The following is a 16,792-nucleotide window of genomic DNA, read 5'->3' as shown; positions in this document are numbered from 1 at the left end:
ACATGACACCGCTCTCGTCTCGGCCAACTTCCGATCTTTTTCTTTTTTTATGAGTGTGTCCCCTTGCGCATGCAAGCAGCATAGTTCACAGGGATAGTACGTCTGTGTGATGGTCCTGATTCAGTTTCTCGAGGACACTGGCGCATCTATTGATCCAGAGGTGAGTCTTCTGGATTCATCAGTTTCGGAACCCCCGATCTTAACAGGGGTTGGGACTTGCAAGGCTGGCAGATCTGGCGGATGGATCCGCTGGCAATCCACTCTGGTCTCCGCTACACCGAATTTATCCTGAATGGAACGGTCGGACGGGCGATGGATCATGGGTCAATGGAAGGGTCCAAGGAATGCGATATGAAGTCACTGAGCCGTTGATTCACCAGACACGGACACCTTCCGCTCCATGTGTCACACAACACTGACGCGAGAATCTTGTGCCTTTTTTCCTTTTAAATTCTTTCTGTTCCCTTCCCCTCTATCTCTCTAATAACCATGCATCTCTGGTAAAGCAAACGGGAGTGGGACTGTTCTCATGTTCATGGTTCTAGCCACATTCCTTGCTGAGGTGGCGCACTACGTGGATTCTCGAGGCTGGTTTTTGCGATGACAGTCTTACGCGTTGATCTGCTGAGACGAGCAGTCCGGAGATCTCGATTTTTAACACTTGTAAGTTCGCACTCGTCAACATCTACTCGCTGGAGTACCTGACATCTATCGTGTCAACCATACTCACTCCTCTCCAGTGTAAGCCATGCCTTGTGGACAGCTCGCCCCGAGCCTCAATCTGCCTGGCTGCAGCTGCCAGGAAGGCCGAGCCAATCATCAAAGATGACCGAATCGCACATCCCATCCCTCTTAAGCACCGTATCCCCCCAGGATCATGGGATAGCCACATGCACGTCGTGGAACCGAGTCGGTACCCGGTATCTTTAGGCGCAGCTTACACACCCTCCTGTCACACCCTTGAGGAGGCGCTTGCCTTTGAATCTACATTGGGAATCGAGAACATCGTTCTCGTCCAGCCATCCATCTACGGTACCGACAATTCGTGCCTCCTCGAGGCCCTGGAACGCATCGGCGAGTCTCGCGGGCGAGGAGTGGTGGTCATCGACCCGGCCACCACCTGTCCCACGGCTCTCTCCGCGTGGCATACACTAGGCGTGCGGGGCGTCCGAGTAAATCTGAAATCAGTAGGGAAAGTCCTCTCCGAGTCCGAGCTAGCCGAAACCCTTTCGCAACACGCAGAGCTCATCCGTCCCCTCGGCTGGATGATCCAGCTTTACTTGCCTCTGCACATGATGCCCACGCTCGAGCGGATCGTTCCGTCCCTTGGAGTCAAAATCTGCATCGACCACTTTGGGTCTCCTCAACTCCCTTCAACCTCGATCATCACCAATCGTCAATTCAACCCATACACCCTCCCAGGCTTTTCGGCGCTTATCTCTCTGCTTCAAGCGGGGCAGACCTACGTCAAGATCTCGGCCCCGTACCGTCTCAGCAAGGACAAACAACTGCGCGATCTTAGGGCTATCACGCGGGAACTTTTACGCAAGGCTCCGAGGCGGGTAATATACGCGACCGACTGGCCGCATACGCGGTTTCATGGTGTTGACGTTCGCCCGTTTACAGAGTTGTGTCTGCGGTTATGTGCCAGTGAGACTGGCCTAACCGAGCGGGTGTTCAAGTCGAACGCGGAGGAGTTGATGTGTGTGCATGGTTAGCGCGATACGATTTATGACTTATGACTTGATGTATTTACAGATGCGTATTTCTTTACGCATCACATGAACGGAAAGAGACCGTCATAATCTCGGTCAGAATCCGGTGAGCCGGTCAGCCGGTGTGTGGGTTAGTCTCCTGTGCTTTTGATTAATTAATTATTGTGGATGGATTTGCCGAGCTGCCGGCAGATGGGGATGGGGGATTTCCGCATCTCTCCACTTTTGCTTGTCCATGTAATGTTTAGTCCAGGTTCCCAATTTCCACGACTAATTAATAATCGTAATGCTTGCGTCCTTGTCCATTCTTAAAGCTTTCGATGGAAGGCCCGTACTTGTTATCAATCCTATCAAGCCAAACTACCGAACCGCGAGACCTCTAGCTAATGCAAGCTCTAAGACGCGGGGCCTTTACAATGCACTATGACACTCGATTTATTATGTATTAAACTGTGTATATCAACTTAAACCAGGTCATGCAATATTAGCATTGCACAGCCTAACTATTTCGGTACCAGTGTCTGACGATGCTGCAGTGCATTGCCATATCCTCCACCCTGGGCATTAGCATCAGCTCCATGGTCCAGTAGCACCCGTACAATGTTTTCATGTCCTCCTATTGAAGCAGCCCGCAATGCATTGCCGTATTCTCCACCCTGGGCATTAGCATCAGCTCCATGGTCCAATAGCACCCGTACGACATTTTCATGTCCTCCTATTGAAGCAGCCCGCAATGCATTGCCGTATTCTCCACCCTGGGCATTAGCATCAGCTCCATGGTCCAATAGCACCCGTACGACATTTTCATGTCCTCCTATTGAAGCAGCCCGCAATGCATTGCCGTATTCTCCACCCTGGGCATTAGCATCAGCTCCATGGTCCAATAGCACCCGTACGACATTTTCATGTCCTTCCATTGAAGCAGCCTGCAATGCATTGCCGAATCCTCCACCCTGGGCATTAGCATCAGCTCCATGGTCCAGTAGCACCTGTACAACATTTTCATGTCCTTCCATTGAAGCAGTATACAGTGCATTGCCATAAAATCCACCCTGGGCATTAGCATCAGCTCCATGGTCCAATAGCACCCGTACAACATTTTCATGTCCTTCCTTTGAAGCAGCCTGCAATGCATTGCCATAAAATCCACCCTGGGCGTTGGCATCAGCTCCATGGTCCAATAGCACCCGTACAACATTTTCATGCCCGTTGAATGAAGCAGCCCGCAGCACACTACCAGATAATTCATCCTGGTCGTTGGCATCAGCTCCGTGGTCTAATAGCAGCTGTACAACCTCTTCATGTCCTCCCATTGAAGCAGCGTGCAGTGCACTACCACACTCTCCACCTTGGACGTTGGCATCTGCTCCTCGTTTTAGTAGCAACTCAGCAACCTCTTCATGTCCTTTCAGCGAGGCCCACATCAACGCATTCGAACCTGTATTGTCTTCCTCATCTATGCTGTTTCCATTTTCAGCAAGTAATTTCAGGACCATTCGCGTGTGCCCGTTAAAAGCTGCCAGATGGATTGGATTCATGTGTGGCGCGTAATCATTTAACATATGTGTGTTGCGCCAAAATATTGGGAACCAAACTGCAAAATGACCTTTGGCTGTATCGTATATGTGATGTAACAGATCGTCAATTTCGTGTTGCTGCATCAGGGATACATTTCGTACATGGTCCGCCCAATGCACTGCTGAATATTCCAAAAGTCTTCGGTTCTCTGAATCTGTTTGTTCCAGATCATCCATTAATAAGTATTGTAGGCAGACCTGAGACATCAGTTTCTCCGCGTCTGTTTGCTTGAAAGCGTAGATGGAATTAGGATTGCTGGCCAAATCCCTGCAGATAAGGAACTCCCTGGCTGTCTGATGGATAAGGAATATTTTTGAGTTGTTGATAAAGACAAAGAGACCGCACAGTTGTCGTATCCTCTTGGCTAATCTTGCTGGGTCGATTCCAGCTTCTGCGGCGGTTTGCGACCTCGGCGATAACGCTATACCCAATGCCACAGCCATCTCTTGTGTTGTCAAGGGACGCCGTGCACCAACAATAATCTGGAGGACTTTTCTCACTGTATGGACGTGATTGGATGGAATCCGAGCAAGTATCTTTTCATATGCCGCGTCCACAGAGGGAGGTATCAGTCGAATTGATTCCTCAGCAGGTAAAAGGCTGTATTTTAATGTAGTGCGGATATCGTCAATGGCCAAATATAACCACAGATACGTGCGATGCTCCATTTGAAGAAGTTGGTGCTCAAGACGCTGCTGCACATCAGATGACAGTGATGCTGTCTCAGCCAGCTCCTTCACTCTAATCCTTACAACCAGATTAACCTCCTCACGGATTTGATCGTTTTCTTCCTCCCCTTTGAGATGTATATGTGGGAAGGAATCTGTGATAGCTCTGAATTGGTCCTTGACTTCATCATAAGGACGACTGGTAATCAGAAACTTCAACCAGGTCTCAAGTGGCGATGAATCAGTTCGATGGCAGAAGTCCTTGAGTCTGTGGATGAGTTGTTTTTGATCATCTGGATGACATTCATCAAGCGCATCGAGCACACATATGGTATTGGCCGACGTGGGATCTGATGCCGCCGCTATAAAGATCCGCCAAAGTTCACCAGCCTCTTGCTGGAGCTTGTTCCCATTCCTTTCCCACGATGGCAAAGCATGCCTTAGCAGATTTGGCTGCTGGCTAAAGAGCTGATGGAGTATGGCACATAATGCTGTAGCAAGATTGTTCTGCTCACCATTGTCCTTGAAGAAAAAGTAACAATTTGACACTGTTGAACTAGATGCTTTGAAGTCATCATCGATAAGTGATTTGGCCAGAACGGATTTTCCACAGCCAGGGTCTGCTGATATCCACAGAAGATCATTGCAGCGACTATTCCACCAATGGAGATAATGCGGGTTTTGCAAAGCCCATTGACATGTCCCTGGTACACGGCCGGGATTGATGTCTTTATGCTGCTCATAGTTTGATGTCTTGAACACCTGGTGACACTTCTGTTGCTGTTCAGTCAGGGCTCTAGCTGTTTGCTCGCAATAATGCCGTTCTTGTTGATCGTATGCTATGTCCAGTCGTTGATTTGTGCCTTTGACTTCTTGAGTTAAATTCACTATGGAACCTATATACGGTGATAAGTAAACCACATGCTCTTCTAAATATTAGGCTAATCTGGACATTACTTACTGCATACGTCTACTGCAAGATTCTCTTGCAAGACTTGACCCCGGGGCACGTATGCGAGCAATTCCTTGGCATATGAAGCCGCCGCTAAGGCAGCGTAACCCTGCCACTGCTTGTTCTTGTGCGAATCAGAGTAATCACAGATGCTGCGGATAATAATGCAAGGGAAGTCTAACATCAAGCCTGCTGCCTCCATCTCAAAACACAGTGCCCCAGATTCCAAACGAAGCTGTTCTCTTGTGCAACCGTGTTTGATAACAGAATTTCCCGAAGCAATAATACCATAGTGTGGCAGCGGATCCTCGGTGCCTCGTTCACTTCTAGTCTCTTCCCAGTCTCTCGAACACATATCGCAGTTTTTCGCACTAGCAGGATGTTCGTGCTTGGTTTTGAACAATCGATCGCTTTGTGAACTGGGTCGGCCAAAGTGTGCCTGGGTCCGTCGGGTCCTCCTGATTGCTCTTTGAAGATATTCCGGGTAGCGGGGATCATCAGTTAGCTCAGCAGCCCTCATATGGTTGACTGCTGTTAACAATGACCTGGGAGGACTGTTCAAGGAGCCAGTTCGGCAGAATACACCGTCCGCAGTGACCTTGCCCATATCATACTGAATCACGCCTCCACAAGTGCCTGTCGGGCAGCTAATCACGATATCGCCAAGCCGTATATCATGATCGGGGGATGGGATCCCTCCTCCGACGCCGACCATCAGACCAATCCGTAATGATTTTGAGAACGTGCGGACCATGTTGCTTGCGACTGTCGTAGCTGCACAGGCTCCATATTGTCCTGCGGGCAGGCAGGCGATCACAACATAGTGCTTCCCAATTTTACCCAATCTGTATGAGTTTGTATCCGCAGCATCTTGTTCTTCGAGGATTCCAAAGTCTTCGTCGAGCATTTCCTTGGCTGCGGCAGCCTCAATAGGAAGGGCACAGATCCAACCGACCTGGAATTCGTCTCGTGCAGGACAAGGCATGGTCATGGTTGTTAAGTGGTGAAAACCAAGACGAGTTTCAGCTCCATCTGACGTTGGCGACAGAAGATGTATGTTCACGAGAAACTGAAAGGCAGATGCAGAGGGCTATCATATCTGATATTGCGTCTTGGGGTAAAAAGGAGCAGACTGGAGAGATAATAGTTAATTACTAAAGCTCAGCCTTTGTGCTGCGGATGAGGCAGGGTGCCTGGGCGGTAAAAGACGAATCACCATTGGCCACACTAATGATGGATGCCTTATTACCCCGTCACTGCACAATAAGAGGAAATCTACCGTAGTATTGGCCAACAGCAGCTCCACCATGCGTGTGTAGTGCACCACGACCACGGCGATTTTGACTGCCAATTACGACTGAGCGACTGAATGGAGGTCCGTATGACGGCAACAAGGTACAGTACGTCCTTGTAGGTTAGTTGTTGGGTGCTGGTCTGGCAGCTGGGAAAGTAAGGATAGCTTGATGTACAACGTTACACGACTTCCACTCAATACCGATGGCTGCCTTGTCTGGAGATGGTCAATCTGATAGCCTTAGTGGAATTCTCTCGTACCTCAGTCCATAAGTGATGATAACGACAAGAATGAAGTACAGTGGGAGTGCAAAAGTATTGACACCCACAACCACTCTGTCCGTTTTGTCACATCTTACTGCACTTTGAGAGCCCAAACATTGAGAATTCTGATGGATACATTCAAAGGCACATCCATCGTAAATGCTTATCAGTTATAATCTACGCTTAGTCTGGGCAAACATAAAGCGCACACAAAGAGAAAACAAGGGGTGCTAATCGTTGCGGGATCTACAGCCTCAAGCAGAAATTCAACAAGGCAGATTTGTTCTACCTCTCATGGGCTGGCAACTAAACCATATTATCCAATCAAATCCTCAAAGGCCTTGTCCTTCATACGCCCAATGCTGTAGAGCACTACAGTGTTTATTGAATAGAGGTCAACATAACCTTACCTCGTAACCTTGGACTGCTTTAACACAGCCTTCAAGCTCCCTCATGCACTTACTAAATCAGTTGCTTATAAGCTCATTCTCAAGTCCCAGTAAGCGAAGATCTTCAGCTAGTACATGCAAAAAATGTCGTTACCTATGTCGGACCCTAGATTTACTGCTTCCGGGCACATATCGGGATAGATGGCAATGGCACATTATCTCGAGATGGGTCTCTCAACAGCCCTCCCAGGTCACTGTTGATGGAAATCAATGCTATTAAGACTGTCGAGCGAACTAAAAATCCCCTCTATCCAGCATATCTCTAAAGCGCGATTGGTATGACTGCATGGTCCCAGAACCCTTTGCCAGACCTTGTCCATAAGGGTCAGCAGGACAAACCCAAACAGCTCAGGGCGACAGCGGAGTTCTGTGCCACCAGAAGAGCTTATGAGAAGACCGGCTGAGAAAATTGTTCAAAGAATACACAACTCTGGAAGACGAAGAGATCGCGCAGGAGCTTCAGGAAGAAGACTCCACCGAGTACGAAAGGTTGTCTGGAGAAGAGTGATGAGAGATCTATAGAGAATATACTAGTTAAACCTTGCTCGTGTCCATCAAAAGGCACAGGTAGCAGCCGGTAGCCCTATTAGGAGCCAAGTAACATAACCAAGCAGCAATACACAATCCGTATCCCGACCACCATACCCTCCATCTATCTACCATATACACTCCCCGTTTGCCCTACAAATCCTGAACATACCCATTCGAAGTACAAATAAACACATGCTCCTATCTCCATATTAGCCCAGCCCCCCCTCACACAAAGCAACTCCAGGGGAACTTACAATGGTATAACAACAAACCGGCATCATCCCATCATTCGGACACTTATCCCCCACCGTCTTCGGATCCGCAGGCGTACCTACACACGTCACATCAGCTTCTTACTATCCAATTTCCTTTCATTGCACCAGGGAACTAAGGGCGAAAGCGTACACTTGTCCCCCTGCAAGAAACTCTCCGCGTAGCGCGCAGGCACCAGATCATCGCAGCAGTAGGCCTTCTGGATCATGTTTGTGCCGTCTTTGGCCATTTCGCAGTAGTAGCTTAGGTCTGCGCGGGCGAGTTGGAACGCAAGTGTGGAGAGGAGGAGGGTGGTGGTGGGGTTCAACTGCAACTGGAGTTTCATTTTGGGGCTTTCTGTCTGTTGGCTTGTCTGGCGTGTGTGTAGTTGTTGGTTATGGTGAGTAGTTCGACTCGATGAAGATGGGATGGCTAGATAAGAGGCTAGCTGATGAGGGTTTGTGTTGAAATAGATAGATGAAATGTGTAGACTAGGGATGCATAGGGGGCGCGTTGTTATGCGGCGTTGCGGCGGTCCCTTGCATTGTCTGAGATGGCGTGGTATGTGGCCCCCGTGGATCAAGTATGGATCATCGTCGTCCCATGCAGGACGTACTGTAGCCACTGAGATGATGATCTACGTTCTCCTTCCCGCAGTGAATCATGTTTTTATGTGGTTTGCTAAGTGGTGGTGACTCCAAGGTACATGGTGCTAACTTGCTATTTTCAAGGACTATGTACGAGACATGACAGGGACTAGTTTATTATCCCTTGCGCCTATGACACTGTCAAGGGCTGGATTCAATTTAAGTTACTGTACGAAGACGAATCACACTGCTGTACTAGTTGAGATCGACCTCGGAAGGACCGGTGAGATCCAGGCTCGTCTTGATGGTCACTGCCTGGCGGCCAGAGTCAAAGGAGGCCTGGCTTGCAGAGTTGGATGCAGGCGCAGACTGGCCAAGCAAGGTGACAGCGTTGACTTTCAAGTCCGTGCGGAAACCAAACTTGCCCTTCACCCGGAGACGGCCCTTGCGGTACGTGAACTCCAGCTCGAGGGTGGCGCGCTGCTCGATGGAGTCGCCGTCGTCAAGGTACAGACTGCCCGAGGCAGTTCCATCGAGTCCCGGGGCGATGATGAGCTCGAAGCCCTTCTTGCGCAGCTCGGTGGTGGTCATGGCGGACTCGGACCGGACGGGGATGATGCTGCCGCCGCGGATGTGGATGGGGATCTCGGTCACGTCGATGTTGCTGAGGGTGACAGTGGCTCCGCGGCCGCGCAGGGCGGCACCCGTGTGCCAGTCGTAGAAGATGTCGTCGGGGAAGTATGCATCGACCGAAGTCTGGCTCCCGTCGGTCACGGGGCTGACCAGGATGGCGTCGCCGTAGAAGAACTGCAGCTGATTGCTGAAGGTGTTCTTGTCCTTGGGATAGAGGTAGAACATGGGCTGCAGGAAGGGCTCGCCGGTCTGCGTCTGCCGGTGGAAGGCTGTGTAGATGTAGTCAAGCAACCTGTAGCGGATGTCGATGGCCTTGCGAGCGGACTCGGCAACGGTGGGCCAGCGGTAGAACTCTTGCGGGATGCCGGTGATTTCATTGTGGTTGCGGAAGAAGGTGTAGAAGGCTCCGAGACGGGCCCAGCGAGCGCAGAGCTCCTCGGTGGTGTTGCCGCCGAATCCGCACACGTCTGATCCGATCATGGGCACCTGGAACATCGAGGCAAACGCAAGCATCTGCGCGATCGAGATGCGGTACTTGCTCCACTCGGAGATGTTGTCACCAAGCCTTGCCAATGTAGTGTCAGTATAGTTTGCAGATTGAGATGGATTGCACCTACCAGTGTCCAACGTGGGCGCCAGCACCAGCATATGTGCTGCGAGTGATGACCAAAGGCCGCACTTCAGGGCGGCGGTGCTGCATGGCATTGCGAGAAGCAGAACTCATCACTATTGAAAATGTTAGGACTGTCCTTGTCACCAGGATAGATGCTACTTACTGGTACCATAAAGGTTGTGAGTGTCATACTCGGCATATCCCTCGCCGGCATGGATGATGTCTGTGTTGATGGTCTTGTTGCTGAGGGAGCCGGCTTCATTGCGGATCATGTACGGAGGGTTGATCAGGTCACGGTTAGGCAGGCCAACCTTGGATCCCTTGGTGGACCGCTTCGACGAGGATGAGGGCTGGAAATCACCAGGGAATCCGGGCAACGGGCGTGGGCTGCTGGGACGAACGGGGGAGCGGCAGGAGGAAGGCTGTTGTCCCTAGAGTAGCCCTCGGGATCGCTGCAAGGGTAAGGGCAGAAGTTGGCGGCCTCGTTCATATCGATCCACAGACCGTCAATATCGACGCCGGTCTTGCGGTCGAAGAACTTGGCAAACTGTTCGTTCCAGTACTCTTGGATGTTAGGGTGGAACCAGTCGGGATACGCAGTCACACCAGGCCAGACGGCACCTGTACAGGTTAGTGTCTGGGGTCGTCCTGATGCTTGAGATGAGACCTACCCTTGTAGAGGCTACCGTTCTGGGTCTGCAGGAAGATGCCTTGCTCCATGCCATCGTTGTAGCCGACGTTGTCTAATCATTTGTCAATACGATTCCCCCTCCATACTTTGGAAAGATAACTTACCGCTCACGCTGACGGCGGGGTCAACCATGACGATGTAGTGCTGGTTGTGGTTGTGGAGATATGACACCAACTCACGCATCTTTTCCAGAGGGAATCGCTCAGGGTCAAGTGTGAACACCCGACGTCTGTCCATGTAGTCAATGTCGGTCCACATGGTCTCCAGCGGAATCTTCGCCTGGCTGTAGTTGTAGACAACCTCAGCGACCTCAAACACATCGCGATAGCCGTATCTGCATTGGTGGAACTAGAAAATAGCATTAGACAAGAACCAGCAGATCAAAACAGGAAGACGTACACCGAACGTCCAGTAGGACTGCATAGCGGGAAGACCGACGACTTTCGCATACTCGATGCTGGCATCCTTGGGAGTAGCACCGGTAAAGAAGTAAAAGTCAAAAACACCTCCCAGAGTGTTGTACTCCAAGTACTGCTTGCCATCCTCGGTCTTGTCGATCTTGATGTCCATGCCGTTGGAGTTCAGCAGGAAGACACCGTGAGTGCCGTCTTGGCCACGATGGTCATAGTACACGGGATGAGTACCGTACAGGTTGGTCTTCTCAGGAATAGCATACGCGTCACGGTTCCACAGCGTACGCGTGTAGTTGGTGGTCTCCAGGCGAAGAGAATCAGTGTGCTCGCCGAGACCATAGAGATTAGGGTCCTCGGGCAACCAGGTGCGGAGATTCAGATACTGCGACTGGAAGATCAGGTTCGAACCAGAGGTGTCGAAGAGCACCTCGCGGCCCCTCTTGACCTTGAAGGAGAAAGGATTCGCCTGGTAGTCGAACTTGAGCGCCGGCTTCTTGCTCGATCCACCTTTGCCATCCACGCGAGGGAGAACCGACTCGGGGACTTGGTAAACCTCCTCATCCGCGTCATAGATCTTGACATGGAGACGTTTATCTAGGAAGAAGTAAGCTACAATTCATCGCCGTTTAGAGCTGAAAAACGTACCAGTTTGGTACTCAACAAGAAGTTTCAGATTCTTCAAGTCGGTGCCGTAAGTGTTGCACGGTTTACCAGCCAACGTCAAATCCGCCGTTAATGAATCGCGACCCTCCTTGATATTTGTGGCCTTGTAACCAGGGCAGTCATGGCTGTTGTCCCTGGCACCGATCACGGCAGCGCCCACAAGGGGTACAAGAAGTAGCAGCGATCTCAACATGTTGAGGTTGAGACTTGAGATCGGTACTGAAGATAAAGCGAATCGAAAGTGAGGGACACCAGGTTTATATGCCTTTTGACTTGCGCCCTAGCGGCAGAACATTCCATCGGATGCACCTTACACTTTCCCGGGCACGGCCGGTGGCGCAGGCGTTCATTTGGCTGTATGACAAACATCAGACACAATAGTTAACTAGATCAATCAGATCCAAGTACGCGGAACGACTGCGCGGAGATTACGCCTGGGCCGAAGCTACAAGCACCCGGCAATTGGCCGTCTCGGGCTGGGCAGGAGAGCTCTCAGGAGAAGGACTAGACTTGATTTGCTCAGTTGGACCCTTTGAAATGAGGTCAACTAGCGGGGAAGAAATGGAGCAAACACGAAGGTCTTCAAGTGCATTATTTTCATTTGCAGGGTCTTGGTCAGTCGGTCAAATATCGGGGATCCAACCCAGTCCGTTTTTGGTGCGGATGATGCTGATCTTGTCCTGGAATGGGAACTGCATAACCAAATATTATGCAGTATAGAATGTGCTCTATTGGCCTATTATTGCAGGGATCATCACCCAGTTCAGTTATTCTTAATATTGACACCCCGCGTTGATCCTGAGACTTGTTCGCGCTTCATGGTGTTGATGATTTCATATCTTCACATATGTTAGCTTTGAGCCAAATGAAGTTGTATGAGCTCAACCTCAATAGACTGAGTAGCTCCAGCCCGCAAAATGCATATGACTTGGAAGCTTCAAGGTCATTGATGCCGGCCCGACATCGAAATCATCGTCTCTGCCAAGCATGTATACAGCACGCTGACTGGTGGAGAGCAACAAATCACCAGATGCCAAGAGAGAAGCTTTCCCCGCTTGCTTCCCCGCTGTGAAGTCTGTGCTGGCGGTGATGGCAGGTCCAGGCCGGGGGTCCTCAGCACTTGATCAGGGTAGTACTCATTAGTGATGGCACGGTGTCGTCAGAGATCGTATTCAAGTCAATCAAAACTCACATTCGATCCGATAAGAAGAACTCCTGTCTGGAGAAAATGAGGGGATCATGGTGCTGCAATGAGAATACAGCTTGAGATGAACTCAATCAACATGGTCACTCATTTTAGCGAATATATAGATATCCATCATCGCTCGTGATTTTTATCCCTGTCTGGCCCTTGTGGCATGTCCATGTTCTCTTCTGGGAGTAGGATGCGGACCCTAAGATCTGCAGGGAAATATGTACTTTTGGCGTTTTGTATCCACTATGTACTCACTCGCATTGACATCAGAGTATAAGAATGGGATGGCGAAGGGAGCGATATGTTGCCTACTTAGAGAGGTACAGGTAAACTGACCTCAACCGTGGATATATTTTGAGTTCGGCCAGGGTAATGATAACAGGCATCCTCGGTTCCACTACCTATGTCTTCAAGTGACCTTGGATATGTCGCCTGAACATGACTTCTGGATTCATCTACTGACGGTCATAGATAGAGGGTCTGCAGGATATTCTAAAGTATTAATTAGAGTCAATGTCCTATACCCAAGGCTTCTAGACCCAGGCAGCCTGAGCCAAGACCTGGTCTAGTTACTTAAAATGAGCTACCTCGCTGTTAGACTTGCCTCATTACCGCATATGAAAGGAAGGACATTATCTATCAGAGCCACCAGCCACTCAACCAATCTTTGACAAAGAGTTTCGAAATGTCTATATATCAGCCTGGATGCACATATAGTAATCATCAACATCAGTACATGGCATGGTCATCATCGCAATGCAAAGAACATGACAGTATGCGCGGTGTCATGAAAAACGAATCAACAAAACAACCCCAAACGATTCTAACCCCATAAACGCCAGCAGTATGGACAAGTCCAAGTCAGGTCTACTGAGCAGCAGCCGAAGCAGCCTTGACGTCTTCCTCCGAGCTCATGATCTGGACCTTGATTGCTCCAGTCTTGGGGTTCGCGGCCGTCTCGAAGGCCTTGAGGGCATCCTCCAGTGCGAACCGGTGGGTGACCAGGCGCTTCAGGTTGATCACGCCGTTCTGGACCAAACGGATGGCGCGAGGCCAGGTGTTGCAGTAGCGGTACTGGTACTGCAGGTCGATCTCCTGTGTGCTGAGACGCATGAACGGGATGGTCATCTCGTTCTTGCCGACGCCAATGACGAAGACCTTGCCGCCGAACTTGACGCTCCAGATGGCGGAGGCCACACTGCTCTCGACACCTGTGCATTCCAGCGCCAGGCGGGGCCGCAAGGCATCCGGACCGGATCCTTGGCCGTCGTTGAATACATTGACAATCGCATTGGCTTGCTCCTCGGCAGAGAGACCAAACTGGACCTTGTAGGTGCGCACCTCGGGGACAAGAGACTTGGCGAACTCCAGACGTCCTTCGTCAATATCCGTAATGACGAGCGGGGTGGCACCGGCAGCTTTCGCGCTGAGCAGGGTGATCAGACCAATGGGACCAGCACCGGTAATCAAGCAGGGATCGCCCAGACGGAGTCCGCTGCGCTCAATTGCCGCAAGAGATACACTGAGGGGTTCCAGCAGAGCACCATCCTCGAAGCTCATGTCGCCGATCTTGTGGCACCAGACGGCGGGGTGGTTGACATAGCGGCGCAGCAGTCCGTCAATGGGGGGTGTGGATAGGAAGGCAACATTCAAGCAGCCGTTGTAGCGTCCCGTCAGGCAGGGTTCGCAAGCGTGGCAAGGAATATTGGGCTCGATAGCAACACGATCGCCGGGCTTGAGGGAGGTGACATCGGGAGCGACCGCAATCACTTGACCGGCCGACTCGTGACCCAGGATATGATCGCCCTCGACGATCATTGGGCCAATGCAACCCGCATGCCAGAAGTGTACATCAGATCTATGTGTTTCAGAGGTCATTGGTCAGCTACTGCGTGCGACACGAGGAAGTAGGACGCACACAAGGATTAGAAAGAGACATACCCGCAAATACCTGTGCTGCGAACCTCAATCGTAACCTCACCAGGCTTCAGTCCGTTGCCGCTCTTGACATCCTCCAACGTTGGTGCTGATTCCGCGATCCACAGATCGTGCTTGGGGTTTGTGTAGACGCCGATGTTAGGCTTCTCGAGCACAGTTGTGGTTGCGGTAGCCATGGTATCCGACTCGTGGTGGAAGGGCTGGACAAATGATGATATCAAAGGGTATAGAGTGTGAAGGAGAGATTGTGCAGAGAGGGATAGAGGGGAGGGTAGTAGGGGGACCAACAAGGTTTAATACTCGAGTTGCCCCTTTTAAGAATAAGGGTACAAAAAATTCATGACGGATATTCAGCTACCGCTGGCCGAATGATAATCCTCCATGTTTATTATGATTATCGAAGATCCATAGGTGGTCAGCCTGAATCAGAATCGAAGCTCACCTCCCGAGTGTTACAACCTCCTGCGGGACACAAAGTGGGATGGATGGAACGGACTGGATTGGTGTGGAGTAAATTACTAACCGTTGTTCATCCCTAGTGCTCCATAGTACTAGTAGGAGGTCCTTACACCGCACTACCGACACCGCGAATAGTCCCGTTTAGCCGGGTCGCTTGTTCATGTTGTGACGTTGTCCCCGCAGTCCGCGGGGTTTTGCATCTGGACACTCTTCATTGGTTGAAACCAGGCTCGAAATCCATCTTCAATTGGAGTACATTCCTCTAATCTCTATGGTACTACCACATAGGTCTACTTTGGAGTATTGTCCCTATGGTGTCGGAGAATTGAAACATCACCGCAGAGGAAAGGAATTGTCCGAGGATACTTGTGTTCGACACGCAGTAGATAGATGGGTGTGTAATATAAGCTACCTAGTTCCGGAGTATCTCTTCCCCTGCCAAAACTGCTGCATGGTAGATCTATACAACCACCCTGATCCATAGGGAAATAGCCCGATGGAGAGATTGGTGCTTGTCTTGCAACAGTATCGATAGTTGGCTACTCAATATATTCGTCTCAGGGTATCAATCGACATGAACACAGAGTTACCTTCCTGGCCTTGAATACTGTCATTGAAACGCCCACTCGGTTAAATTAATATACAAAGGCTATTTTAGCCTCCCGGTGGGTCTCGAAGCGTCAATGACCCGCGAAAGCCGAAAAGAAAAAAAGAAAGAAAAGAAATCATAAATTCACGACATTCAAAGGTCGCACAAGAACCTCAAAATCTCGGCGTTTCATTGGTTCAGCCCAAAATGCGGTTCATGGACCACCCAACACTCTCGTGGACTCCGCCAAGAGTGGCAATTCTCCGGCGGGCTCGTCATCCTTTGGTGGAGAATATCATTCGCGCCGGGCAGTTTCTTACCGACATCTTCGACATCATACTCGAGCCAAGCTACTTTTCGACGATTCATGTTCTTCGTGCCGCTGGAGCATGCCGAAAAGGCGATATCTTGCTCTAAGCTATGGAGTATGAAAGATACAGATGCTCACATGACAGGGGTCCACTCGACAGGATTGAGACATGATCAGACGCGGGTGGAGGAAACAAATAAATGAGAAGTCAGACACGAAGCTGCTGCGCAAGGGTCCGGACCAGAATGAAACCAGGCAGTCCTTTGCCTGCCTCGTTGGACTGAGGGCTATCCGTCGCCCTCCTGCAGAAGCAATCCGCTGACACTCTCATGGAAAACCTCCAGTGGAACATAGAACAATATCAACTAAGATACTTACAAGGATGATTGGCACAACAGGCTAGAAAAGAACAACAGACTGAGCCTCTTGAGGATTATAAGTGACACGTCTATCCGCGAGCCACAGACCCATTCGAGGTGCTGGTGAACCGAAGAGTAGACGTGATCTACTGAGCCGAAATTGACACCACCGCATCGAAAACACTTTATATCTTCCAGAAGAAGCTTAATCTTGTTTGTGTCCACTCCAAGCCGGATAGAAGAAGTAAATCTTATCGGTTGTTTGCTACTTTAGCCCGAGGACCCCCCGCGCCTCTCACATGGATGTTGGGGCCTTCTCGCGATCTGCCCAATCCCAACTGAGCGTCTGTTTGCAGGCCTGTGGATCATCATATCGATAGCATGACGTTTCTTGCAGGTGTGCCGGTACTTGTGATTGGTCACTCCAAGTCATTCGAAGTTGCCTTAAGCATACGGATGGTTAATTTGGCTGTTAATAAATAGACAGCTTTTGGTCGTGCCAGCGATTTTGAGATACTTCTAGAACCGATGGTGACGACGTGCAAATAATCTCGCTCTAGCATAGATCAATACCCGGGACCGTCGCGCTATATCAGGGAGCCGACTGGGCCAGAGAGTACAGACGTCAAAAGAAAACCAC

At 50.4% G+C, this 16,792-nt stretch overlaps 5 protein-coding genes across 5 annotated transcripts; 1 reads left to right on the top strand and 4 right to left on the bottom strand.

The window, feature by feature from the left end:
* Nucleotides 1-358: 358 nt before the first annotated feature.
* On the top strand, nt 359-1,794 carry P174DRAFT_159437 (putative TIM barrel metal-dependent hydrolase). The gene is made up of 2 exons (XM_024821196.1): nt 359-663; nt 741-1,794. The coding sequence occupies exons 1-2, from the start codon at nt 601-603 to the stop codon at nt 1,716-1,718; spliced, it is 1,041 nt and encodes a 346-aa protein (XP_024682302.1). The 5' UTR covers nt 359-600; the 3' UTR covers nt 1,719-1,794.
* A 1,109-nt stretch (nt 1,795-2,903) lies between these two features.
* On the bottom strand, nt 2,904-6,219 carry P174DRAFT_159419 (purine and uridine phosphorylase). The gene is made up of 3 exons (XM_024821195.1): nt 4,923-6,219; nt 3,138-4,857; nt 2,904-3,078 (listed from the first exon to the last, which is right to left on the bottom strand). The coding sequence occupies exons 1-3, from the start codon at nt 5,902-5,904 to the stop codon at nt 3,048-3,050; spliced, it is 2,733 nt and encodes a 910-aa protein (XP_024682301.1). The 5' UTR covers nt 5,905-6,219; the 3' UTR covers nt 2,904-3,047.
* Nucleotides 6,220-7,458: 1,239 nt separating this feature from the next.
* On the bottom strand, nt 7,459-8,160 carry P174DRAFT_388544 (uncharacterized protein). Its single transcript, XM_024823413.1, has 3 exons — nt 7,856-8,160; nt 7,705-7,781; nt 7,459-7,648 (listed from the first exon to the last, which is right to left on the bottom strand). The coding sequence occupies exons 1-3, from the start codon at nt 8,046-8,048 to the stop codon at nt 7,601-7,603; spliced, it is 318 nt and encodes a 105-aa protein (XP_024682300.1). The 5' UTR covers nt 8,049-8,160; the 3' UTR covers nt 7,459-7,600.
* Nucleotides 8,161-8,357: 197 nt separating this feature from the next.
* agdC (putative alpha-glucosidase) lies at nt 8,358-11,754 on the bottom strand. The gene is made up of 8 exons (XM_024827184.1): nt 11,285-11,754; nt 10,626-11,233; nt 10,331-10,574; nt 10,207-10,278; nt 9,933-10,156; nt 9,699-9,885; nt 9,540-9,648; nt 8,358-9,487 (listed from the first exon to the last, which is right to left on the bottom strand). Exons 1-8 carry the CDS (start codon nt 11,493-11,495, stop codon nt 8,545-8,547), a joined length of 2,598 nt encoding a protein of 865 aa, XP_024682299.1. The 5' UTR covers nt 11,496-11,754; the 3' UTR covers nt 8,358-8,544.
* A 1,314-nt stretch (nt 11,755-13,068) lies between these two features.
* Nucleotides 13,069-14,891, bottom strand: P174DRAFT_405843 (NAD(P)-dependent alcohol dehydrogenase). Its single transcript, XM_024824086.1, has 2 exons — nt 14,439-14,891; nt 13,069-14,355 (listed from the first exon to the last, which is right to left on the bottom strand). The coding sequence occupies exons 1-2, from the start codon at nt 14,609-14,611 to the stop codon at nt 13,365-13,367; spliced, it is 1,164 nt and encodes a 387-aa protein (XP_024682298.1). The 5' UTR covers nt 14,612-14,891; the 3' UTR covers nt 13,069-13,364.
* Nucleotides 14,892-16,792: the final 1,901 nt, after the last annotated feature.

The sequence above is a fragment of the Aspergillus novofumigatus genome (assembly GCF_002847465.1).
Source record: "Aspergillus novofumigatus IBT 16806 chromosome Unknown P174scaffold_4, whole genome shotgun sequence".
In the NCBI taxonomy this organism is placed as follows: Eukaryota; Fungi; Ascomycota; class Eurotiomycetes; order Eurotiales; family Aspergillaceae; genus Aspergillus; species Aspergillus novofumigatus.
Note: the sequence above shows the minus strand (reverse complement) of the source record. Positions and strands in the feature narration are given on the sequence as shown.

Coding starts and splice junctions, on each gene's coding strand:
- P174DRAFT_159437 (XM_024821196.1), top strand. CDS start 601: ATGACAGTCTTACGCGTTGATCTGCTGAGACGAGCAGTCCGGAGATCT. Junction 664..740: donor GATCTCGATTTTTAACACTT/GTAAGTTCGCAC, acceptor ACTCCTCTCCAG/TGTAAGCCATGCCTTGTGGA.
- P174DRAFT_159419 (XM_024821195.1), bottom strand. CDS start 5,904: ATGACCATGCCTTGTCCTGCACGAGACGAATTCCAGGTCGGTTGGATC. Junction 4,858..4,922: donor TCTTGCAGTAGACGTATGCA/GTAAGTAATGTC, acceptor CACCGTATATAG/GTTCCATAGTGAATTTAACT. Junction 3,079..3,137: donor ACAGGTTCGAATGCGTTGAT/GTGGGCCTCGCT, acceptor AACGAGGAGCAG/ATGCCAACGTCCAAGGTGGA.
- P174DRAFT_388544 (XM_024823413.1), bottom strand. CDS start 8,048: ATGAAACTCCAGTTGCAGTTGAACCCCACCACCACCCTCCTCCTCTCC. Junction 7,782..7,855: donor TTTCTTGCAGGGGGACAAGT/GTACGCTTTCGC, acceptor TGACGTGTGTAG/GTACGCCTGCGGATCCGAAG. Junction 7,649..7,704: donor CGGTTTGTTGTTATACCATT/GTAAGTTCCCCT, acceptor ATATGGAGATAG/GAGCATGTGTTTATTTGTAC.
- agdC (XM_024827184.1), bottom strand. CDS start 11,495: ATGTTGAGATCGCTGCTACTTCTTGTACCCCTTGTGGGCGCTGCCGTG. Junction 11,234..11,284: donor TCTTGTTGAGTACCAAACTG/GTACGTTTTTCA, acceptor ACTTCTTCCTAG/ATAAACGTCTCCATGTCAAG. Junction 10,157..10,206: donor GAACGGTAGCCTCTACAAGG/GTAGGTCTCATC, acceptor TAACCTGTACAG/GTGCCGTCTGGCCTGGTGTG.
- P174DRAFT_405843 (XM_024824086.1), bottom strand. CDS start 14,611: ATGGCTACCGCAACCACAACTGTGCTCGAGAAGCCTAACATCGGCGTC. Junction 14,356..14,438: donor CGCAGCACAGGTATTTGCGG/GTATGTCTCTTT, acceptor TGAAACACATAG/ATCTGATGTACACTTCTGGC.